The sequence below is a fragment of the Salminus brasiliensis genome, chromosome 11, assembly GCF_030463535.1.
Source record: "Salminus brasiliensis chromosome 11, fSalBra1.hap2, whole genome shotgun sequence".
NCBI lineage: Eukaryota > Metazoa > Chordata > Actinopteri > Characiformes > Bryconidae > Salminus > Salminus brasiliensis.
The window spans coordinates 233519-256374 of record NC_132888.1 but is presented as its reverse complement, the minus strand read 5'-3'; the positions used below and the strand labels follow the sequence as shown (position 1 = coordinate 256374).

At 47.2% G+C, this 22856-nt stretch overlaps 2 protein-coding genes across 2 annotated transcripts; both read left to right on the top strand.

Annotated features, from left to right (window-relative positions):
• The first annotated feature begins 4700 nt into the window (after positions 1-4700).
• LOC140565330 (ras-related protein Rab-3A-like) lies at positions 4701-12832 on the top strand. Its single transcript, XM_072691201.1, has 5 exons — positions 4701-4794; positions 9238-9465; positions 9668-9786; positions 10713-10837; positions 10930-12832. Exons 2-5 carry the CDS (start codon positions 9238-9240, stop codon positions 11118-11120), a joined length of 663 nt encoding a protein of 220 aa, XP_072547302.1. The 5' UTR covers positions 4701-4794; the 3' UTR covers positions 11121-12832.
• A 7899-nt stretch (positions 12833-20731) lies between these two features.
• Positions 20732-21939, top strand: agtr1a (angiotensin II receptor, type 1a). Its single transcript, XM_072691250.1, has one exon. The coding sequence runs from the start codon at positions 20732-20734 to the stop codon at positions 21794-21796; it is 1065 nt and encodes a 354-aa protein (XP_072547351.1). The 3' UTR covers positions 21797-21939.
• Positions 21940-22856: the final 917 nt, after the last annotated feature.

The window sequence follows — 22856 nt, the reverse complement described above, 5'->3', positions numbered from 1 at the left end:
AGACTTTTTATTTACTAATGTCTGACTAAAACTCAGACTAAGACTAAAACTCAGACCGAGACTAAAACTCAGACTAAGACTAAAACTCAGACCGAGACTAAAACTCAGACCGAGACTAAAACTCAGACCAAGACTAAAACTCAGACCAAGACTAAAACTCAGACCGAGACTAAAACTCAGACCGAGACTAAAACTCAGACCAAGACTAAAACTCAGACCGAGACTAAAACTCAGACCGAGACTAAAACTCAGACCGAGACTAAAACTCAGACTAAGACTAAAACTCAGACCAAGACTAAAACTCAGACCGAGACTAAAACTCAGACTAAGACTAAAACTCAGACCGAGACTAAAACTCAGACCGAGACTAAAACTCAGACTAAGACTAAAACTCAGACTAAGACTAAAATTCAGACTAAGACTAAAACTCAGACCGAGACTAAAACTCAGACTAAGACTAAAATTCAGACCGAGACTAAAACTCAGACTAAGAGCGGTTTCAGGAAGCATGTTTTAATTTCCCTCTCAGTGATTGATCTCTATAGCCCTCCCCCCTCCACCCCCCTCTGTTTTCACCCCAGGCCAGTTTCCATTAGGGAGGACAGTACTGTTACAGGGCAGCGGTTCAGTAGTCTGCTGTAGATGGTTCTATATAGAACTACACAGCACTCAAAAAGGGTTCTTTAGTAAAGGGTTCTGTGTAGAACCATTGCACCATTATAACCCCCTATAAACCATCACTGCACCATTAGCTTCCTCACACTTGCTGATAGAACCTCAAATGTTCTATGTGGCGGCACCAAGGGTTCCAAAACCATGAAGTGAAAAAAACACATTTTTAGTACTGTATAGAACCCCTTGTGAGGGTTCTTTAGTGACGGCAGTGGTTCTGTATAAAACTGAAAACTAAAAGAACCATTCGGATGCCTGAATGCCTGCTTCACAGTGGTGCTGCACCTTTTGTAGGCGGTTCTGTATAGCACCTTAAAGAACTACTTTTTTAGTTTAGAACCCTTTTCGCTTTGAGTGCACATGCTTACTTTTAAAAAGGTTCTTCAAGGGTTCTTTAGTAAAGGCATTAGTGCTATATGGAACTATGATCACTATTTGGATGCCTAAAGGTTGGTTGTTTAAAGGTTAAAGAAAAAATAACTGAGTCTAAGAACTCCTTTCAGTATATCTAGAACCCCTTTTGCTTAGTGTGTACAAGGATTCACTTTTTGAGGGTTCTTTAGTAAAGACAGTGATTCTATGTAGCAAACTTTGAATGCTTCAATGGTTCTTTGGCAGGTTAAAGGTGCTCAGCATGGTGGAAAACCCTTTGTAGATGGTTCTAGATAGTACTCCACTACATTACATTACACTACATTACAAGTCAAGGAATCCTTTGTAGTACTATATAGAACCATTTTTGTTTGGAATGTAGGGTTACGTTTTTCTTTCTTTCCTTCTTCTTCAGATCGTCCTCTCTGTCCAAAGAGCAAGTAGACGATCGCCAGCTTCTAGACCAGGTTCTCCACCCACCTTCTTAGATCCCTCTCAGATCTGTGTCAGGAAATTGTTTAGTAAAATTTGATGTAATTGAGTACAATAAACAGCAGAACCGTGACTGTTAGAACTCAGCTTAACAGTCAATAGTAACGTTTATTCTGCTCACACATCCACTCACAGCTTATCTAGAACCTCCAGAAGAAGTAGTGGAGTTAACTCTGCTCACACAGCCACTCACAGCCTGTCTTGAACCTTCAGAAGAACTAGGGGTGTTAACTCTGCACATACTTCCACACACAGCCTATCTAGAACCTCCAGAAAAACTAGTGGTGTTAATTCTGCTCACAGACTATCTAGAACCTCCAGAAGAACTAGTGGTGTTAACTCTGCTCAGACTTTCACTCACAGCCTGTCTAGAACTAGGACTGCAGTCCTGCTTCTCCTGTAACTGTAGCACTGCAGTGGCTCTATGGTGACTCTACTATAACCACCACACTACAAACTCTACTGTGGAATTCCACTTATACAGTAACTGTAATTCTACAGTAACTCTACAGTAACTCTGCTGTAACTACAGTAACTCTACAGTAACTCTGCTGTAACTACAGTAACTCCACTGTAACTCCACTGTAACTCTACTGTAACTCTACAGTAATTCTACTGTAACTCTAATGTAACTGTACTGTAACTTTACAGTAACTCTGCTGTAACTACAGTAACTTTACAGTAACTCCACTGTAACTCTACTGTAACTCTACAATAATTCTACTGTAACGCTACTGTAACTCTACAATAATTCTACTGTAACGCTACTGTACCTCTACAGTAACTCTGCTGTAATTCTACTGTAATTCTACTGTAACTCAACTGTAACTCTACAATAATTCTACTGTAATGCTACTGTACCTCTACAGTAACTCTGCTGTAATTCTACTGTAACTCTACTGTAACTCTACAATAATTCTACTGTAATGCTACTGTACCTCTACAGTAACTCTGCTGTAATTCTACTGTAATTCTACTGTAACTCTACAATAATTCTACTGTAATGCTACTGTACCTCTACAGTAACTCTGCTGTAATTCTACTGTAATTCTACTGTAACTCTACAATAATTCTACTGTAATGCTACTGTACCTCTACAGTAACTCTGCTGTAATTCTACTGTAACTCTGCTGTACTGTGATTATGAGCGAGGGCCTCACCGTGCTGAGCAGTAAGCCTGCCTGACCGCTCTGACCTCATGTTTTCGGTGTAAATCACTGACCTGTTTGGGTTTGGGGGGCGGTGTGTTTTATTTGGGGGGGGGTGTGTACTGAGAGTGTCAATGGTGCAGGTTCATTCTGCCTGTCAGCCCCGCGGTCCGTGTCACTATTAGACATGGAACCTGAAGAAAAGAGGGACTCTGTATTGGATCTGTTCCAGTTCCACCTGTACTGTGTTTACCTGAACTCTGACCAAAGCTGTACCAACCTGTAGCTGTTCTCCAGTTCTACACGCCAATAAAGCACAGAGCTGTTTCTGACGCTGACCCTTCCTCAATAAAGCTCGCAGTTCAAGTCCTCATCTGATTACAGTGCAGTTCTGATTTAACACCTGATCTGCGGTTGAATAATAATCATAAAGTAACAACAATAACAATATGATCAATAATATCAGTAACTAAAGCAGAACAGACGGATAATACTGACTGTACAGACCCTCACCTTTATTCACTGTGTCGGGTTCGATCGCCCTTCATCTTTAAACCAGCGGTGTTTCCTTTGATGAGAAAATAAACACGTTATAAAAGATAAAGATTATTAATATATATGAAATTACATCATTATTATGATACTTATCTATGAAATTTTCTAACAAGAAGATCAGAGATGTCTAGACTACATGGTATTTTTGTACCTACGGTATTTCAGAGTTTCCTGTAGTTGAACATCAGAACCCTGCTGAAGAACCCGGCTCAGGACCTGCTGCTGCTGAGAGCTGGTGTTTGATTCTCTACGCTGGTGTTTGATGCTCTTCGCTGGTGTTTGATGCTCTACGCTGGTCTTTGCTTCTCTACGCTGGTCTTTGCTTCTCTACGCTGATGTTTGATGCTCTACGCTGATGTTTGATTCTCTACGCTGATGTTTGATGCTCTACGCTGATGTTTGATTCTCTACGCTGATGTTTGATGCTCTACGCTGGTCTTTGCTTCTCTACGCTGGTCTTTGCTTCTCTACGCTGGTGTTTGATGCTCCACGCTGGTGTTTGATGCTCTACGCTGGTGTTTGATGCTCTACGCTGGTGTTTGATGCTCTACGCTGGTGTTTGATGCTCTACGCTGGTCTTTGATTCTCTACGCTGGTCTTTGATTCTCTACGCTGATGTTTGATTCTCTACGCTGGTGTTTGATTCTCTACGCTGATGTTTGATTCTCTACGCTGATGTTTGATGCTCTACGCTGGTCTTTGATTCTCTACGCTGGTCTTTGATTCTCTACGCTGATGTTTGATGCTCTACGCTGGTCTTTGATGCTCTACGCTGGTCTTTGTGATGTTGGTGGACCAGGATTACCAGCAAGACCAAGCTGGTTGACCAGAGTGGTGGTGCCGGTCATACTGGATGTCTAGACTGGTTGGGTCGGTCTTGCTTGTTGACCAGAACAATGAGACTCAACCAACTCTGCAGGCTGAGCTGGCCATGCTGGGGGGGTTCCTGGCAGTGAAGTCACGTGACTGGACTGAACTGGATTCTAAATTCATTATTATTTGATCAAACAACTGATGAATAATCACTGTTTAGATTTATACATGTGTTTTTATTTGTGCTCGTATTTTCAAAGCTGTGGAGAAAAGCTCGGTTCTCCCAGTCAGAGCTGTGGTTCTACAGTGGAGGTGAAGGGAAGCAGACGTCTGAAGCTCTAATAAAAGCTCCTCACAGAAAGGTCTTCACCTAATGGTGATGAAGACGCTGCCTGATGCCTGAGACACGGTTCTACCAGAGTTCTGAGGAGAGCTCGGCTCTAGAACCTGTGTGTGAGAATAGAGAGCAGCCGGAGGATCTCTAATAATCTCCACCAGGCTAAGCTCCGTTTATTTCTATCCCCACCCGTATTCTGAAAAGCAGCCCGCTGATTGGTAGAATTAGAGTTGGAAGTAAGCTACTAGCCAATCACAGCATAAGAGGCTGGGCACTACTAGCCAATCCTAAGGCGGAGGGGGCGGGGCTGTCCGGAGGACGGGTGGGAGCAGTAAGCTGTGTTTAGCTGCTTTAGTTAAGGCTCGGTTTCCTGGCGCGAGGCGGCGGAGCAGCGCGGATGAAAAGGTACCGAATAACAGCCAGCTACTGATTCCGCACGTGTTTCAGAAGATTTCACCAATATCGATCGATAATCGCGGATTTACCGGTTAGCAGCGTTGATCTGGTTCGTCACGGTTAGCTGATCCGCTCCGTTTCCCCTGGCTACCAGACTCCTTACTGCAACTTCCGCTCCACCTTAAAATGCGCAGCGGTCACTGCCGCACTGCTTAAGGTGGACAGCTCCGGCTGAGCGGGCAGAGCTGCTCCGGCTGGCCGGGCACAGCGATGCAGAGCCGGGCAGAGAGGGCTGCAGAAGCCGGGCAGGGTGTATGCCCTCTCAGCCTCTCCACCATTCATTTACACTGGAGCTAGTAATGGAGGGGTGTAGCCCACCAATTAGCACTAATGTAGCTAACAAGTAATGGAGGGGTGTAGCCCACCAATTAGCACTAATGTAGCTAACAAGTAATGGAGGGGTGTAGCCCACCAATTAGCACTAATGTAGCTAACAAGTAATGGAGGGGTGTAGCCCACCAATTAGCACTAATGTAGCTAACAAGTAATGGAGGGGTGTAGCCCACCAATTAGCACTAATGTAGCTAACAAGTAATGGAGGGGTGTAGCCCACCAATTAGCACTAATGTAGCTAACAAGTAATGGAGGGGTGTAGCCCACCAATTAGCACTAATGTAGCTAACAAGTAATGGAGGGGTATGGCCCACCAATTAGCACTAATGTAGCTAACAAGTAATGGAGGGGTGTAGCCCACCAATTAGCACTAATGTAGCTAACAAGTAATGGAGGGGTGTAGCCCACCAATTAGCACTAATGTAGCTAACAAGTAATGGAGGGGTGTAGCCCACCAATTAGCACTAATGTAGCTAACAAGTAATGGAGGGGTGTAGCCCACCAATTAGCACTAATGTAGCTAACAAGTAATGGAGGGGTGTAGCCCACCAATTAGCACTAATGTAGCTAACAAGTAATGGAGGGGTGTAGCCCACCAATTAGCACTAATGTAGCTAACAAGTAATGGAGGGGTGTAGCCCACCAATTAGCACTAATGTAGCTAACAAGTAATGGAGGGGTATAGCCCACCAATTAGCACTAATGTAGCTAACAAGTAATGGAGGGGTGTAGCCCACCAATTAGCACTAATGTAGCTAACAAGTAATGGAGGAGTATAGCCCACCAATTAGCACTAATGTAGCTAACAAGTAATGGAGGGGTGTAGCCCACCAATTAGCACTAATGTAGCTAACAAGTAATGGAGGGGTGTAGCCCACCAATTAGCACTAATGTAGCTAACAAGTAATGGAGGGGTGTAGCCCACCAATTAGCACTAATGTAGCTAACAAGTAATGGAGGGGTGTAGCCCACCAATTAGCACTAATGTAGCTAACAAGTAATGGAGGGGTGTAGCCCACCAATTAGCACTAATGTAGCTAACAAGTAATGGAGGGGTGTAGCCCACCAATTAGCACTAATGTAGCTAACAAGTAATGGAGGGGTATAGCCCACCAATTAGCACTAATGTAGCTAACAAGTAATGGAGGGGTGTAGCCCACCAATTAGCACTAATGTAGCTAACAAGTAATGGAGGGGTGTAGCCCACCAATTAGCACTAATGTAGCTAACAAGTAATGGAGGGGTGTAGCCCACCAATTAGCACTAATGTAGCTAACAAGTAATGGAGGGGTGTAGCCCACCAATTAGCACTAATGTAGCTAACAAGTAATGGAGGGGTATAGCCCACCAATTAGCACTAATGTAGCTAACAAGTAATGGAGGGGTATAGCCCACCAATTAGCACTAATGTAGCTAACAAGTAATGGAGGGGTGTAGCCCACCAATTAGCACTAATGTAGCTAACAAGTAATGGAGGGGTGTAGCCCACCAATTAGCACTAATGTAGCTAACAAGTAATGGAGGGGTGTAGCCCACCAATTAGCACTAATGTAGCTAACAAGTAATGGAGGGGTGTAGCCCACCAATTAGCACTAATGTAGCTAACAAGTAATGGAGGGGTATAGCCCACCAATTAGCACTAATGTAGCTAACAAGTAATGGAGGGGTATAGCCCACCAATTAGCACTAATGTAGCTAACAAGTAATGGAGGGGTATAGCCCACCAATTAGCACTAATGTAGCTAACAAGTAATGGAGGGGTGTAGCCCACCAATTAGCACTAATGTAGCTAACAAGTAATGGAGGGGTGTAGCCCACCAATTAGCACTAATGTAGCTAACAAGTAATGGAGGGGTGTAGCCCACCAATTAGCACTAATGTAGCTAACAAGTAATGGAGGGGTGTAGCCCACCAATTAGCACTAATGTAGCTAACAAGTAATGGAGGGGTGTAGCCCACCAATTAGCACTAATGTAGCTAACAAGTAATGGAGGGGTGTAGCCCACCAATTAGCACTAATGTAGCTAACAAGTAATGGAGGGGTGTAGCCCACCAATTAGCACTAATGTAGCTAACAAGTAATGGAGGGGTGTAGCCCACCAATTAGCACTAATGTAGCTAACAAGTAATGGAGGGCTCCTTACCCCCCCAGAGCAACACACATCCTCACTGTTACACAAAACCCTTGTATCTCCAAACAGCAGTGTCTCAGAGTGTGTGTGTGTGTTAGGTGTGTGTGTGTGTGTGTTAGGTGTGTGTGTGTGTGTGTGTTAGGTGTGTGTGTGTGTTAGGTGTGTGTGTGTGTGTGTGTTAGGTGTGTGTGTGTGTGTTATAGGTTTGTGTGTGTGTTAGGTGTGTGTGTGTGTGTTAGGTGTGTGTGTGTTAGGTGTGTGTGTGTGTGTTAGGTGTGTGTGTGTGTGTTAGGTGTGTGTGTGTTAGGTGTGTGTGTGTGTGTTAGGTGTGTGTGTGTTAGGTGTGTGTGTGTGTGTGTGTTAGGTGTGTGTGTGTTAGGTGTGTGTGTGTTAGGTGTGTGTGTGTGTGTGTGTGTGTTAGGTGTGTGTGTGTGTGTGTGTGTTAGGTGTGTGTGTGTGTGTCAGGAATAGTCCGAGCAGCTCTATTTCAGCTCATTAGCCAGATGGTTTAAGGCCACAAAGCCCGTAAACTCCCACCCACTCCCCCCCATTCCTGAGGGAACAGGACAGGTAGCTACCTAGTGTCTAGTCCCAGTACTACACCCAGCACTACACCCAGCACTACACCCAGCACTACACTCAGCACTACACCCAGCACTACACTCAGCACTACACCCAGCACTACACCCAGCACTACACCCAGCACTACACTCAGCACTACACCCAGCACTACACCCAGTACTACACCCAGCACTACACTCAGCACTACACCCAGCACCACACCCAGCACTACACCCAGCACTACACTCAGCACTACACCCAGCACTACACCCAGTACTACACCCAGCACTACACTCAGCACTACACCCAGCACTACACCCAGTACTACACCCAGCACTACACCCAGCACTACACTCAGCACTACACCCAGCACTACACTCAGCACCACACCCAGCACCACACCCAGCACTACACCCAGCACCACACCCAGCACTACACTCAGCACCACACTCAGCACCACACCCAGCACTACACCCAGCACTACACTCAGCACTACACCCAGCACTACACCCAGCACTACACCCAGTACTACACCCAGCACTACACCCAGCACTACACTCAGCACTACACCCAGCACTACACCCAGCACTACACTCAGCACTACACCCAGCACTACACTCAGTACTACACTCAGCACTACACCCAGTACTACACCCAGTACTACACTCAGCACTGCACACTGTGTATATACGTACTCGTCACCCTCACTACTACATTCTTACATTCTAGTACATTCAGTACTCAATACTACATTCAGTACTCAATACTACATTCAGTACTCAGTACTCAATACTACATTCAGTACTCAATACTACATTCAGTACTCAATACTACATTCAGTACTCAGTACTCAATACTACATTCAGTACTCAATACTACATTCAGTACTCAGTACTCAATACTACATTCAGTACTCAATACTACATTCAGTACTCAATACTACATTCAGTACTCAGTACTCAATACTACATTCAGTACTCAATACTACATTCAGTACTCAATACTACATTCAGTACTCAGTACTCAATACTACATTCAGTACTCAATACTACATTCAGTACTCAGTACTCAATACTACATTCAGTACTCAGTACTCAATACTACATTCAGTACTCAATACTACATTCAGTACTCAATACTACATTCAGTACTCAATACTACATTGTACTATATTAGTGTAAAATCCTGTAGTGTTACTCCACCGCCTCCACATGCTGCTCCACCTTCAGATCAAGCTTTTGGAGTGGAGTAAAAGTGAATTACACTTCCCACCTGTAGGGGGAGCCCAGGAGTAAAAGATTCTCACACAATATGTGTGTGTGTGTGTGTGTGTGTGTGTGTGTGTGTGTGTGTGTGTGTGAGACAGATGGCCTCGGCGAGTGACCCCCGCTATGGACAGAAGGACTCAGCAGATCAGAACTTTGACTACATGTTTAAGATTCTAATTATCGGGAACAGCAGCGTCGGGAAAACCAGCTTCCTGTTCCGCTACGCCGACGACTCCTTCACCCCGGCGTTCGTCAGCACCGTCGGCATCGACTTCAAAGTGAAGACTATCTACAGGAACGACAAGAGGATAAAGCTGCAGATCTGGGTATGTTTGACCATACTGACCTCTAGTGTTCGAAGGCAGATCCAGGGAAAGCTTCCTCCCTTTTTACTCCACACTGAAGATCAGCACGAGCCAGGAGACACAGAGTGTATATGTATGAGCACTCGTCACCCTCTCTATATACCTTACCTGTGTTACTGTATGTGTGTGTGTGTGTGTGTGTGTGTGTGTGTGTATGTTTCAGGACACCGCAGGGCAAGAGAGATACAGGACGATCACTACAGCGTACTACCGCGGGGCGATGGGCTTCATCCTAATGTATGACATCACTAACGAAGATTCCTTTAATGCAGTTCAGGACTGGTATGAACCACCTTCTGTAACACAAACACACTCACACACACACACACACACTCTCTCTCACACACACACACACACACACACACTCTCTCTCACACACACACACACACACACACAAGAACCTTTCAGATGAACAGCTACTTTAATAGTCTTAGGTGGTAGTAAATTCAGGCTCCTGCAGATGGTGCTGAACGGAGATTACGGGGCTATAAATATCTGCAGGGTGTGTGACAGGACTCATAGATGGAGAAGAGGTGGTGCAGTGCAGTGAGGGTCTCGTGTGCAAAATGGGTCACAGATGTTAATGATTGGTGTGGAAGCAGACGGTCATACAGGTCTACCAGCAGAATTGAGGCTGAGAGACGACAGAAGCAAGAGCTGCTTCTAGATGTCAGCGCAGGTTCTTCACCTCCAGCTTCTGAAAGAACCTTCTCAGGGACCTGCAGACCATCTACACACAGGGCAGAGCGGCACACAAGAGGCCGAGAGTTTTTTGATGATCCGATCTGGTTCGGATTTCACTAAAAAGCATTGGTGTCTCCCCAAGACACATTTTAGTCGGATTACGATCGAATCACTCAGGTTTGAGATGGTCAGAGAGCGCTTATGCTGTCTCACACACACACACACACACACACACACACAGTCCCAGAGCAGACCAGGTCTGATGGGAAGCTGTAGTTTAGAGGACGTTAAATGGAAGTGATGGACAGGTCCGTGTTTTTTTCTTATGGGATCTTATGGGATCACACCGAATCGCACTGGAGACGCGAGTGTAAACATTATCCTGTGAGAGTGGATCCAGATATCAGATCAAACATGAACAGGGACACTGTACTCTACAGCACCTCCACCAAATCTGTTCAGGTTCTCCTTCATCGTTTAAAGTTCTCCTGGTTCTCCTGCTGATTTGTGTGAATGTGCTGCAGGTCCACTCAGATTAAGACGTACTCGTGGGACAACGCTCAGGTTCTGCTGGTGGGGAATAAGTGCGATATGGAGGACGAGAGGCTGGTGGCGTCTCAGAGAGGGAGGCAGCTCGCGGATCAGCTCGGTGATTCCCTCCTTTCATCTCCTCTTCAGCTGTTCCTATAATAAACTCTGTGATGGATGAACTGATGACCCTGTCCCACTCCTGGGTTTCAGGTTTCGAGTTTTTTGAGACCAGCGCTAAAGACAACATCAACGTGAAGCAGACGTTCGAGCGGCTGGTGGACGTCATCTGTGAGAGAATGTCGGAGAGTTTGGAATCCGGAGACCCCTCGGTTACCGGGACCAAACAGGGCCCTCAGCTCACTGAACAGCCGCAGCGTTCACACCAGGACTGCGCCTGCTGAAGACCTCCGATACACACTACACTCACACACTACACACTATACACACACACTACACACTCAACACACACACTGTACCTCTACACCTGACACACAATCCCCAACCAGCCCCCCAATACCTATACTATCGTCTATCCCGGACCCTCTAACTGTTTCCTGATACCCCCAATAGCCCCCCCCCCCAACAGTGCACAGTACCCCTACGTGTCCCTGATATTAACGAAACCCCCTTTACTGCCCCAATACCCATGATACCCCCTAAATGACCAGGGATACAGATGTTATTCCTAACTGCCTCCCAATACCCACAACCCCCTAATCTACCTCTGATATGTACAGCCACGCCCCTGACTGGCCACCAATACCAACAGTACAGCAGAACCCCCCCCAAACACACACACACACACCCTGATACCCACACTATGAGAAACTCTGGACAGGTGAAGATGTTTGTTTGTTTGTTTGTTTGTAGGTAATAGGTCAGTGCTCAGTGGTCAGTCAGGCTGCAGGGGAGATGGAGAGCAGAGAGAGCTGCAGCTCAGTTTGCATAGAGACTGGAGTGAGTGAGGGAGTGAGACTGGAGTGAGTGAGGGAGTGAGACTGGAGTGAGTGAGGGAGTGAGGATGGAGTGAGGGAGTGGAGGAAGGTGATTGGCTGTTTGACTGAAGGTGGTTTTGGTGGTGTTTAGAGTTTCAGTGTGTTAAAGCTGCTGCAGCTTCAGATCAGGATCACACACACACACACACTTACACACACTCATACACACACACTCATACACACACACACACACACACTTACACACACTCATACACACACACGCACACACACACTTACACTCATACACACACACTCATACACACACACACACACTTACACACACTCATACACACACACTCATACACACACACGCACACACACACTTACACACACTCATACACACACACTCATACACACACACTTACACACACTCATACACACACACACGCTCACACACACACTCTCTCTCACACACTCACACACACACACACACAGCCACACACACTCTCACTCACACACACACACTCACACACACTGCTGGACTCAGTTTTATGAAGGTTACATATGTGATCAGCTTTAGTTTAGTGCAGGTTTAGTCCGGGTTTAGTCCGGGTTTAGTCTGGGTTTAGTGCTGTGACTCGGGATTGAGCTGCACTGACGGTGTCTCAGCAGTATTGTTTACACTATGCACTGCATGTGTGATGATTTATTTAATATTTATTTATTTATTTGTTTGTTTGTTTGTTTGTGTGGATTGTTCTGTGTTTGAAGTGGGAGGTGGTTCCTCAGTGTTCTGTGGGTTTAGACAGGCAGGTTCTGCGCAGTAGAACAGCACAGCTCACACTGTTCAACAGTTTAGTCAAGAAGTTTGATTCCATCAGACGGGCTCTCTGTGATGATGTCATTTCCTGCTTACAGCATTGGTTTGTTCGGGGAGGGGAGGGGAGGGGGCGGTGCTCAGCGGTTCTGTTCAGCTCACCTTTAACAGCTCCTCTGATCTCGCTCTGTGCCCTCGTCTTCTTCAGCTGGGAGATATTTATATTTATGAGATATTTGTTTGTTTATTTGTTTGTTTGTTTGTTTGTCCCGCAGTGATCAGTGCAGCTGTGTAAAGTGTGAATCTGATTGTTGGCTGTAAATCTAACAGAGTCTGATTTTAAATAAAGTCTGTTTCCTCAGTCAGTCTCCGAGTCCTCATTTCCCTCATTTCCCTCTTTTCATTCTGTAGAAATGAAATGTAGCGTTGTCATGGTTACTCAAACTCATATAATATGATATAAACCTGGTAGTGAGCACAGTCAACCGGCCGCTTCACACACAGATCTGCTTCCTGAAGGGATCGTCTAAATGAGGGTCCAGGACCTCACTTTTACCAACTGTTCTTTACCTGCATTTCTTCATGTGGCTGATAAAGGGTTACCGGGGGGGGGGGGGGGGGAGAACCTAGTGAGAACCTTCTTTTAATGACAAGTTTTGGGGAAGGAGTGCAGTAACTGTGTGTGTTTACTGTATTAGAGAAGTGTGTGTGTGATGATCAGACAGCAGCAGGCCTCCACAGAGGAGCTGCAGATGGAGCTGTGTTCCCTCAGGCTGAGCTCTGCTGCGTAGGTGAAGCCCTCTCTGCTGCATTAGAGAGCTCTGATTGGGTTACTGTGGTGTTTAAGAGGTGCAGGTGTTCTCTGCCCCGCCGTGACTGATGGCTCTACGTGAGAAAACGGACTCTACTCCAGTCAGATGGAGCCGCCTGCATCTTCAGCACACTCAGGACACCTTCTGCTCCTCTCAGAACCTGCTGGGTCAGAACCGGCTTCAGACAGTTATCTCAGTATCTCAACACCAGATACAGCAGCTCCGCTTCAGCTACACTGCAGATCAGCCAGTCTGGACTTACCAACAGCAGACCAGAATAGAACCTGTGTTAAGGTTCTAGATAACCAGGTGTTTAATCTGGTCACAGACACTGAGACACTGTTTCTCTGTATCTACACTTAAAAAGAAAGGTGTTACAAAGGGCTCTACAAACCAGAGCGATGCCTTAGAAGAACCACTTCAAGTTCTATAAGAGAAACTTTCTCTTAACTGGTAAAGAACTTTAGGTGAAGGTTTTTTAATCTTTAAAGGTTCTTCAGACACATCTCTTCCACAAATGTATAGAACCATATAGAAAGTGGTTCTTTTATGGACGTTACCGTTTGATCTATTTGAATTGTGAAACATAGTTCTGTTTAGCTAAACGGTTCCTCACATCATAGAGAAACCTCTGTAGAAGGTTCTAGCACCAGAAAGGGCTCCACCACTGGCACTATTGGTACTATATAGAATAGTGGTGACGGTGGTGATGATGATGATGATGATGATGGATGATGATGGATGATGGATGATGGATGGTGATGGATGATGGATGATGATGGATGGATGATGGATGATAGATGGTGATGGATGATGATGGATGGTGGTGGATGGTGATGGATGATGGATGGTGGTGGATGGTGATGGATGATGATGGTGATGGATGATGGATGGTGATGGATGATGATGGATGGTGGTGGATGGTGATGGATGATGGATGGTGGTGGATGGTGATGGATGGTGATGGATGATGGATGGTGGTGGATGGTGATGGATGATGGATGGTGATGGATGATGGATGATGATGGATTGTGGTGGATGGTGATGGATGATGGATGGTGATGGATGAAGATGGATGGTGGTGGATGGTGATGGATGATGATGGATGGTGGTGGATGGTGATGGATGATGGATGGTGGTGGATGGTGATGGATGATGGATGGTGATGTTGAATAGTTAGTAAATCCTTGGGAATCTTGCGATGTCGATGTGCTTTAATAGGAGCTGTTATTTGAAGATGTTGGAGAACGTGTGAGGGAGTACAGTCTAGCTGATCTCATCATAGAGAAGCTTTTCCGCAGTGCTAAGCATGTCTGGGATTTCACTCATTTGTCCCGCAAACTAAATTATTACCAAACGCCTAAACCACCACTAACATTCCCAGTTTCTCAGGCCAGAGGGGCTCACCACCATGCTGAGACCCCCTCTGCTCCTCTAGGGATTTATGATCTGTTCCCAGCATACCGAGTCTGCAGACAGGAGACAGAGCCCCACTTATCTCCCCCAGGGACCGCTGGTGTTATTCTGAGCAAGGGCAAATTAGTGACAGAGAGGTGAGAGTGTGTTCTCCTTCCCGGTTCTCCTCTGAGCGACAAGTTCTTCCCTGATACCGAGAAGCATCCAGACTCAGCTCACACTTACCCTGATTAAGATAGAACACCCTGCAGCCCCACACTGACCTACCTGTACCCCCGAGCCGGGACAGCACCCAACAGGACTGCAGTACTTTCCTACTAACAACTGTTTAAATGTGACATCATAGAAGAACCACTTGGTTACTATGAGGCGCGAGAGTGAGTAGAACCTTTGAGCATCTGGGAGGTTCCCTTACATTAAAATGTAGAACTTTTACAGAACCCTTACAAGGATATTCAAATTCACACACCTGATATACTCTTTTTGCACACAGAATGCCAGCCAATCAGCACTCAGTAGCCAGAATGCCAGCCAATCAGCACTCAGTAACCAGAATGCCAGCCAATCAGCCCTCAGTAACCAGAATGCCAGCCAATCAGCACTCAGTAACCAGAATGCCAGCCAATCAGCACTCAGTAGCCAGAATGCCAGCCAATCAGCACTCAGTAACCAGAATGCCAGCCAATCAGCACTCAGTAGCCAGAATGCCAGCCAATCAGCCCTCAGTAGCCAGAATGCCAGCCAATCAGCACTCAGTAACCAGAATGCCAGCCAATCAGCACTCAGTAACCAGAATGCCAGCCAATCAGCACTCAGTAACCAGAATGCCAGCCAATCAGCACTCAGTAACCAGAATGCCAGCCAATCAGCCCTCAGTAGCCAGAATGCCAGCCAATCAGCACTCAGTAACCAGAATGCCAGCCAATCAGCACTCAGTAACCAGAATGCCAGCCAATCAGCCCTCAGTAGCCAGAATGCCAGCCAATCAGCACTCAGTAACCAGAATGCCAGCCAATCAGCACTCAGTAGCCAGAATGCCAGCCAATCAGCACTCAGTAGCCAGAATGCCAGCCAATCAGCACTCAGTAACCAGAATGCCAGCCAATCAGCACTCAGTAGCCAGAATGCCAGCCAATCAGCACTCAGTAGCCAGAATACCAGCCAATCAGCACTCAGTAACCAGAATGCCAGCCAATCAGCACTCAGTAGCCAGAATGCCAGCCAATCAGCACTCAGTAACCAGAATGCCAGCCAATCAGCACTCAGTAGCCAGAATGCCAGCCAATCAGCACTCAGTAACCAGAATGCCAGCCAATCAGCACTCAGTAGCCAGAATGCCAGCCAATCAGCACTCAGTAACCAGAATGCCAGCCAATCAGCACTCAGTAACCAGAATGCCAGCCAATCAGCACTCAGTAACCAGAATGCCAGCCAATCAGCACTCAGTAGCCAGAATGCCAGCCAATCAGCACTCAGTAACCAGAATGCCAGCCAATCAGCACTCAGTAACCAGAATGCCAGCCAATCAGCACTCAGTAACCAGAATGCAGCCAATCAGCACTCAGTAGCCAGAATGCCAGCCAATCAGCACTCAGTAACCAGAATGCCAGCCAATCAGCACTCAGTAACCAGAATGCCAGCCAATCAGCACTCAGTAACCAGAATGCCAGCCAATCAGCACTCAGTAACCAGAATGCCAGCCAATCAGCACTCAGTAACCAGAATGCCAGCCGATCAAAATCCTGTCTGAAAGAACAGAAACCATCCACCTACATTCAGCCCATTCAATAAGCACTCACTCAGGAGCGCCCTCTAGTGTCTAGTGTCTAGCATTATCCTGGTAGAATGGGATGAATGGGACGAGGCTGGAGCTCCTAAGAGTTAAACACCTGAATCCAGGACATACCGGAACCGAGTGTGTGTGGGAGAGGAGGATTCTGACAGAACTCTACTGCAGTAATAGAATAGTCCTGACGAAGGCGCCAGAGCTGCGGTTCCCACGGAGACGCCATCAGCCTGGGTTTTGGATGGCTGTGTTGACTTAGCTGGGGCCAATTTGGACTAATAGAGGAAAACTGCTCCCAGAGTCTCAGAACACTCTCATTCCCACAGTGCAGTCCGGCCCGGCCCGGCCCGCCCAAACCCGGTCTCAGGAGAGCTCTGATAAGTGCCCCTCTGATAAGGAGCCCCTCCTTCCATCTAACACCCTATAAATACCACCTCCACCTAACTCTGTCCAGGGGGGAGGTTTCTGAGAACACTCTTTAGGGTGGAGGTTTTAAGAACACTCTCTAGGGTGGAGGTTTTAAGAACACTCTCTAGGGTGGAGGTTTTAAGAACACTCTTTAGGGTGGAGGTTTTTAAGAACACTCTCTAGGGTGGAGGTTTTAAGAACACTCTTTAGGGTGGAGGTTTTTAAGAACACTCTCTAGGGTGGAGGTTTTAAGAACACTCTTTAGGGTGGAGGTTTTTTAAGAACACTCTCTAGGGTGGAGGTTTTAAGAACACTCTTTAGGGTGGAGGTTTTTAAGAACACTCTTTAGGGTGGAGGTTTTTTGAGAATACTCGTCAGGGTGGAGGGTTAGTGATGGTAGAGGACAGACGGTGTGTCTGAGGAGAACAGGGCTTTAATCCTCACGTCTTTATTAAATGTCAGCGTCTCTCTCTCTCTCTCTCTCTCTCCCTCTCTCTGTCTCTCTCTCTCTCTCTCTCTCTCTGTCTCTCTCTGTCTCTCTCTCCCTCTCTCTGTCTCTCTCTCTCTCTCTCTCTCTGTCTCTCTCTCCCTCTCTCTGTCTCTCTCTCTCTCTCTCTCTCTGTCTCTCTCTGTCTCTCTCTCTCTGTCTCTCTGTCTCTCTCTCTCTGTCTCTCTGTCTCTCTCTCTCCTCCCCCTCTCTCTCTCTCTCTCTCTCTCTCTCTCTCTCTCTCTCTGTCTCTCTCTCTGTCTCTCTCTCTCTCTCCTCCCCCCCCACCCCCCCTCTCTCTCTCTCTCTCTCTCGCACACCCCCCACCTCCTATAAGGCTAGTACTGGAGAGTGAGCGGTCACTCTGCGATGGGGACGGAGCACTGAGGGTCCGGAGCAGCTCTGAAGGTACAGTGCAGCGTTACTGATGGTACACACACTCAGTAATCCTCTCGGCTTCTCCGTAAAACTGCTGTAATCAGAAGTCTCTCTCTCTCTCTCTCTCCCTCTCTCTCTCTCTCTCTGTCTCTCTCTCTCTCTCTCTGTCTCTCTCTCTCTCTGTCTCTCTCTCTCTCTGTCTCTCTCTCTCTGTCTCTCTCTCTCTCTCTCTCTGTCTCTCTCTCTCTGTCTCTCTCTCTCTCTCTCTCTCTGTCTCTCTCTCTGTCTGTCTCTCTCTCTGTCTCTCTCTCTCTCTCTCTCTCTGTCTCTCTCTCTCTGTCTCTCTGTCTCTCTCTCTCTCTCTCTCTCTCTGTCTCTCTCTCTCTGTCTCTCTCTCTCTCTCTCTCTGTCTCTCTCTCTCTGTCTCTCTGTCTCTCTCTCTCTCACTGTCTCTCTGTCTCTCTCTCTCTGTCTCTCTCTCTCTGTCTCTCTCTCTCTCTCTCTCTGTCTCTCTCTCTCTGTCTCTCTCTCTCTCTCTCTCTCTGTCTCTCTCTCTCTCTGTCTCTCTCTCTGTCTCTCTCTCTCTGTCTCTCTCTCTCTCTCTCTCTGTCTCTCTCTCTCTGTCTCTCTGTCTCTCTCTATCTCTGTCTCTCTCTCTGTCTCTCTCTCTCTGTCTCTCTCTCTCTGTCTCTCTCTCTCTCTCTCTCTGTCTCTCTCCCTCTCTCTCTCTCCCTCCCTCTCTCTCTTCCTCTCTCTCTCCTCCCTCTCTCTCTGTCTCTCTCTCTCTCTCTCTGTCTCTCTCTCTCTCTCTGTCTCTCTCTCTGTCTCTCTCTCTCTCTCACTGTCTCTCTGTCTCTCTCTCTCTCACTGTCTCTCTCTCTGTCTCTCTCTCTCTCTCTCACTGTCTCTCTGTCTCTCTCTCTCTCACTGTCTCTCTGTCTCTCTCTCTCTCTCTGTCTCTCTCTCTCACTGTCTCTCTCTCTGTCTCTCTCTCACTGTCTCTCTCTCTGTCTCTCTCTCACTGTCTCTCTCTCTGTCTCTCTCTCTCACTGCCTCTCTGTCTTTCTCTCTCTCTCTCTCTGTCTCTCTCTCTCTCTCACTGTCTCTCTCTCTCTCTGTCTCTCTCTCTCTCTCTCACTGTCTCTCTGTCTCTCTCTCTGTCTCTCTCTCTCTCTCTCTCACTGTCTCTCTCTCTCTCTCTCTCTCTCTCTGACTATCTCTCTGGAGGAGGTGGTGGGAGAAGGAGAGTGTTAGTGAGGTCAGGATGTTAGATGATTGATCATCACCCCACCTCATCATCCCAACTCATCTCAAAAGTACTGGATGGAGCTCCTCCACCATCATTCCAGAGAACACAGTTCCTCCACTGCTCCACAGCTCCTCAATGCTGGGGGGCTTTATACCACTCTAGCCCACGCTGGCATTAGGCAGCATGGAGCCAATAGGGTCATGATGCTGATCTGCTCCAGAGAGTCCTATTCTATTGGCAGTACTTCTTCTCTACAGGGACTAGACAAGCTGTGTGTGTGCATTTGCACATCTGTGTCAGCAATGGGTGCAGCTTAAAGTAGCTAAATGCATTAATTTGAAGAGATGTCCACAAACATTTGGACATATAGTGCGTAGAAGGAAGCGCTTAGGACTGCTGCATTCTCCACCTCTCAATAGCTAAGCCCCGCCCCTGGTAATACTGGAGCCTGTGGCTTTGAGGCTGAAGTAGGTGGGTCTTGAACCGTAGTTGAGTGGAGGTCAGGGTAAGCGGGGTTCTCCTGTAGATAAGGCTGTTTTGCTCGCTGTGTTCTGTGGGTTCTGTGGGTTCTCCCTCGGTTGTATTTGTCACGTTGTGTTTTGAGGAACCGTGTCTGTTTGTAATCTCAGGAAAACATTCCAGCCTGAAGGAATTCTGTAGGAAAACTAATGGCCTGTTGAGCAATTTCAGCCTCCGCTCCGGGCCCGGTTCTGACCTCTCTGAAAGGTCAAAACATAAATTAGTGTTCTCTGTGAGGCGGACAGTGCTGGACTCAGGCCACTGGGGCTGAGAGAGGCAGGGCGAGAGACCTTCAGGAATAAACATCCCTCAGTGAGGCAGTGAGATCGAGCAGCTCAAACAGCCGGAGAACCCGGCATTCTAGATAATCCACAAGTTTACCAGGCGTGACCTGCACTATATGTCCAAATGTTTGTGGACACCCCTTTTAATGAATGCAGTTTTAGTTGCAGCCATGGGTGACACAGATGTTCCTGTAGAGAAGAAGTACTGCCAATAGAATAGGACTCTCTGGAGCAGATCAACATCATGACCCTATCGGCTCCATGCTGCCTAATAATGCCAGGCGTGGGCTAGAGGGGTATAAAGCCCCCCAGCATTGAGGAGCTGTGGAGCAGTGGAGGAACTGTGTTCTCTGGAATGATGATGGAGGAGCTCCATCCAGTACTTTTGGGATGAGGTGGGGTGGTGATCATCATCCAACATCCTGACCTCACTAACGCTCTGAATTCAATCAAATCTTCACAGCAATGCTGTAGAATCTAGTAGAAAGTCTTCTTCTCTGGACAGTAGAGACAGTTACTCCAACAGAAGCAGGATCAGCTCTTTAATCCCCTTAATTTCAGATGAATTAATGAATGAGCAGGTGTCCCAATACTTTTGTCCATATAGTGTATATTTGCTGCTTACCTCAGCTTTCTAGCCTCACGGTCTCAGACAGTCGTATCAGGGCCTGAGTCTGAGTTGGTCAGTTACTAATCTGTATCAGCAACACAGCGATGTTTGCAGGCTGTTGTGAAGTGGTTGCCAAGGTGTTTTTAAGTAGTTGCTAGGATATGTCATTGCTAGGTGGTTGCTATGGAATTTTAGGAGGTTGCAAGTGTGTCATTTAACTTGTGTCTGTTGTTGGTTGCTGTTGCAAGGAGGTGTTTAGCCATTCACTCAGTATGTGTGTGTGTGTGTGTGTGTGTGTGTGTGTGTGAAGTATGGAGAACCTCACAGGCCTGGAGCTCACGTGTAACCTGACCAAACACGGCTTCATCTTCACCCTCATCCCGCTGGTCTACAGCTGCAACTTCCTGCTGGGCGTGGTGGGAAACAGCATGGTGGTGGCGGTCATCTACTACCGCCTGAAGCTGAAGACGGTGGCTAACGTGTTCGTGCTGAACCTGGCGCTCTCGGACCTGACGTTCCTCGTCACCCTGCCCATGTGGGCGGCGTACACGGCCCTGGGCTATGATTGGCCATTCGGGGACTTCCTGTGCAAGGCTGCGGCCGGGCTAGCATTTTTCACTCTTTACGCTAGCGTGTTCTTCCTCACGGCTCTTAGCGTCGACCGCTATCTCGCCATCGTGCGGCCGGTGGAGTCGCGGCAGTGCCGGACGGTGGCCTACGCCTGGAGCGTCTGCGCTCTGGTCTGGCTCTTGGCCTTCGTCCTCAGCCTCCCGATTGCGTACATCCGCAAAACGCACTTCATCAAACACGCCAACGTGACCGTCTGCGGCCTGCTGGACGCCGAGCACGAGAGCCTGCTGGCTGCTCTGAGTCTGATGAAGGCTGTTCTGGGATTCATCCTTCCCCTCCTCGTCATCCTCACGTGCTACTCTCTGATTGGCCGGGCCCTGCTGGAGGCGGGGCATGTCCGTAAGAGTTCGGGGATGCAGGGGGACGAAGTGTTCCGCATGCTGGCAGCCGCCGTGCTCTCGTTCTTCCTCTGCTGGGCGCCGCATCAGGTCCTGGGCTTCATGGAGGCTCTTCTGACCCTGAAGAAGATCCGCGCCTGCACCGTGGTGGCAGTGATCGACACGGCGATGCCCTTCGCCATCTGCGTCGCCTTCTTCAACAGCTGCATGAACCCCATCCTGTATGGCTTTGTGGGTAAGAACTTCCGCAGGAGTCTCCTGAAGTTGCTGAGGTGTTCCTCGGGTTCCTCCACGCTGTCCCACCCCACCCTCAGCACCAGGATGAGCACGCTGTCCTGCAGAGCCTCAGAACCCGTCCAGAACACAGACAGGAGGACCACGCCGCTGCCTCAAGAGCCGGACACATAGGAGAGGCTGCCATTACTGACATCACAGCTAATCTGTGGGGCCTAAGCTTCCACTGATTTTAGCTACATTAGCTTCGTAGCTCCAGCGCTAATAGGTGGGGTTTAAGCTTCAGCTCCAGGGTGACCCTGAAGCAGCTAAGCAGACTGGACCATGTTTGGGTGAAGCGAGGGGGTTTACGGGGGGTTTACGGGGGGGTTTAATGAAGACTAGCTGGAAACTGGAACAGCCTCGCTCAGTCCCGTACACACTGAGCCGTTAACACTCGTATGTAAATGAGCTGTGATCTGACTGCTGTAGGCTGAATGGGCGGGGCTAAGTGCTCTAGGTAAGTGCTGTAGGGTTTTGTGACATCACAACAGTTTATGTAGTTTAGACTGCTGATGGGTAATAATTTAATAAAGGCTCTTTAATAGTGTGTTGATTGGTGATTAGGGGGAGTATTGATTATGGTTTTTAATGGATGTTATATCAGTGATCTGTGATGTTTTGCCGTCTCTGTAATCACAGTTCTAGAAGCAGATTATATTAATTACAGTGAATCTGTTTCAGGATGTATTAAATATATCACGAGTTCATAATACACTCAGAAACACGTCTTTACTGATCACTTTACTGAGCACTTTACTGAACACTTTACTGAACACTTTACTGATCACTTTACTGAACACTTTACTGATCACTTTACTGAACACTTTACTGAACACTTTACTGATCACTTTACTGAACACTTTACTGATCACTTTACTGAGCACTTTACTGAACACTTTACTGATCACTTTACTGAACACTTTACTGATCACTTTACTGATCACTTTACTGAGCACCTTACTGAACACTTTACTGAACACTTTACTGATCACTTTACTGAACACTTTACTGAACACTTTACTGATCACTTTACTGAACACTTTACTGAACACTTTACTGAACACTTTACTGATCACTTTACTGAACACTTTACTGAGCACCTTACTGAACACACACTAGTGAATTAGGGGCAGTGAGCACACACACACTCAGAGCAGAACTCCAGCGCCGGGGAGCAGAGAGGGTGAAGGTC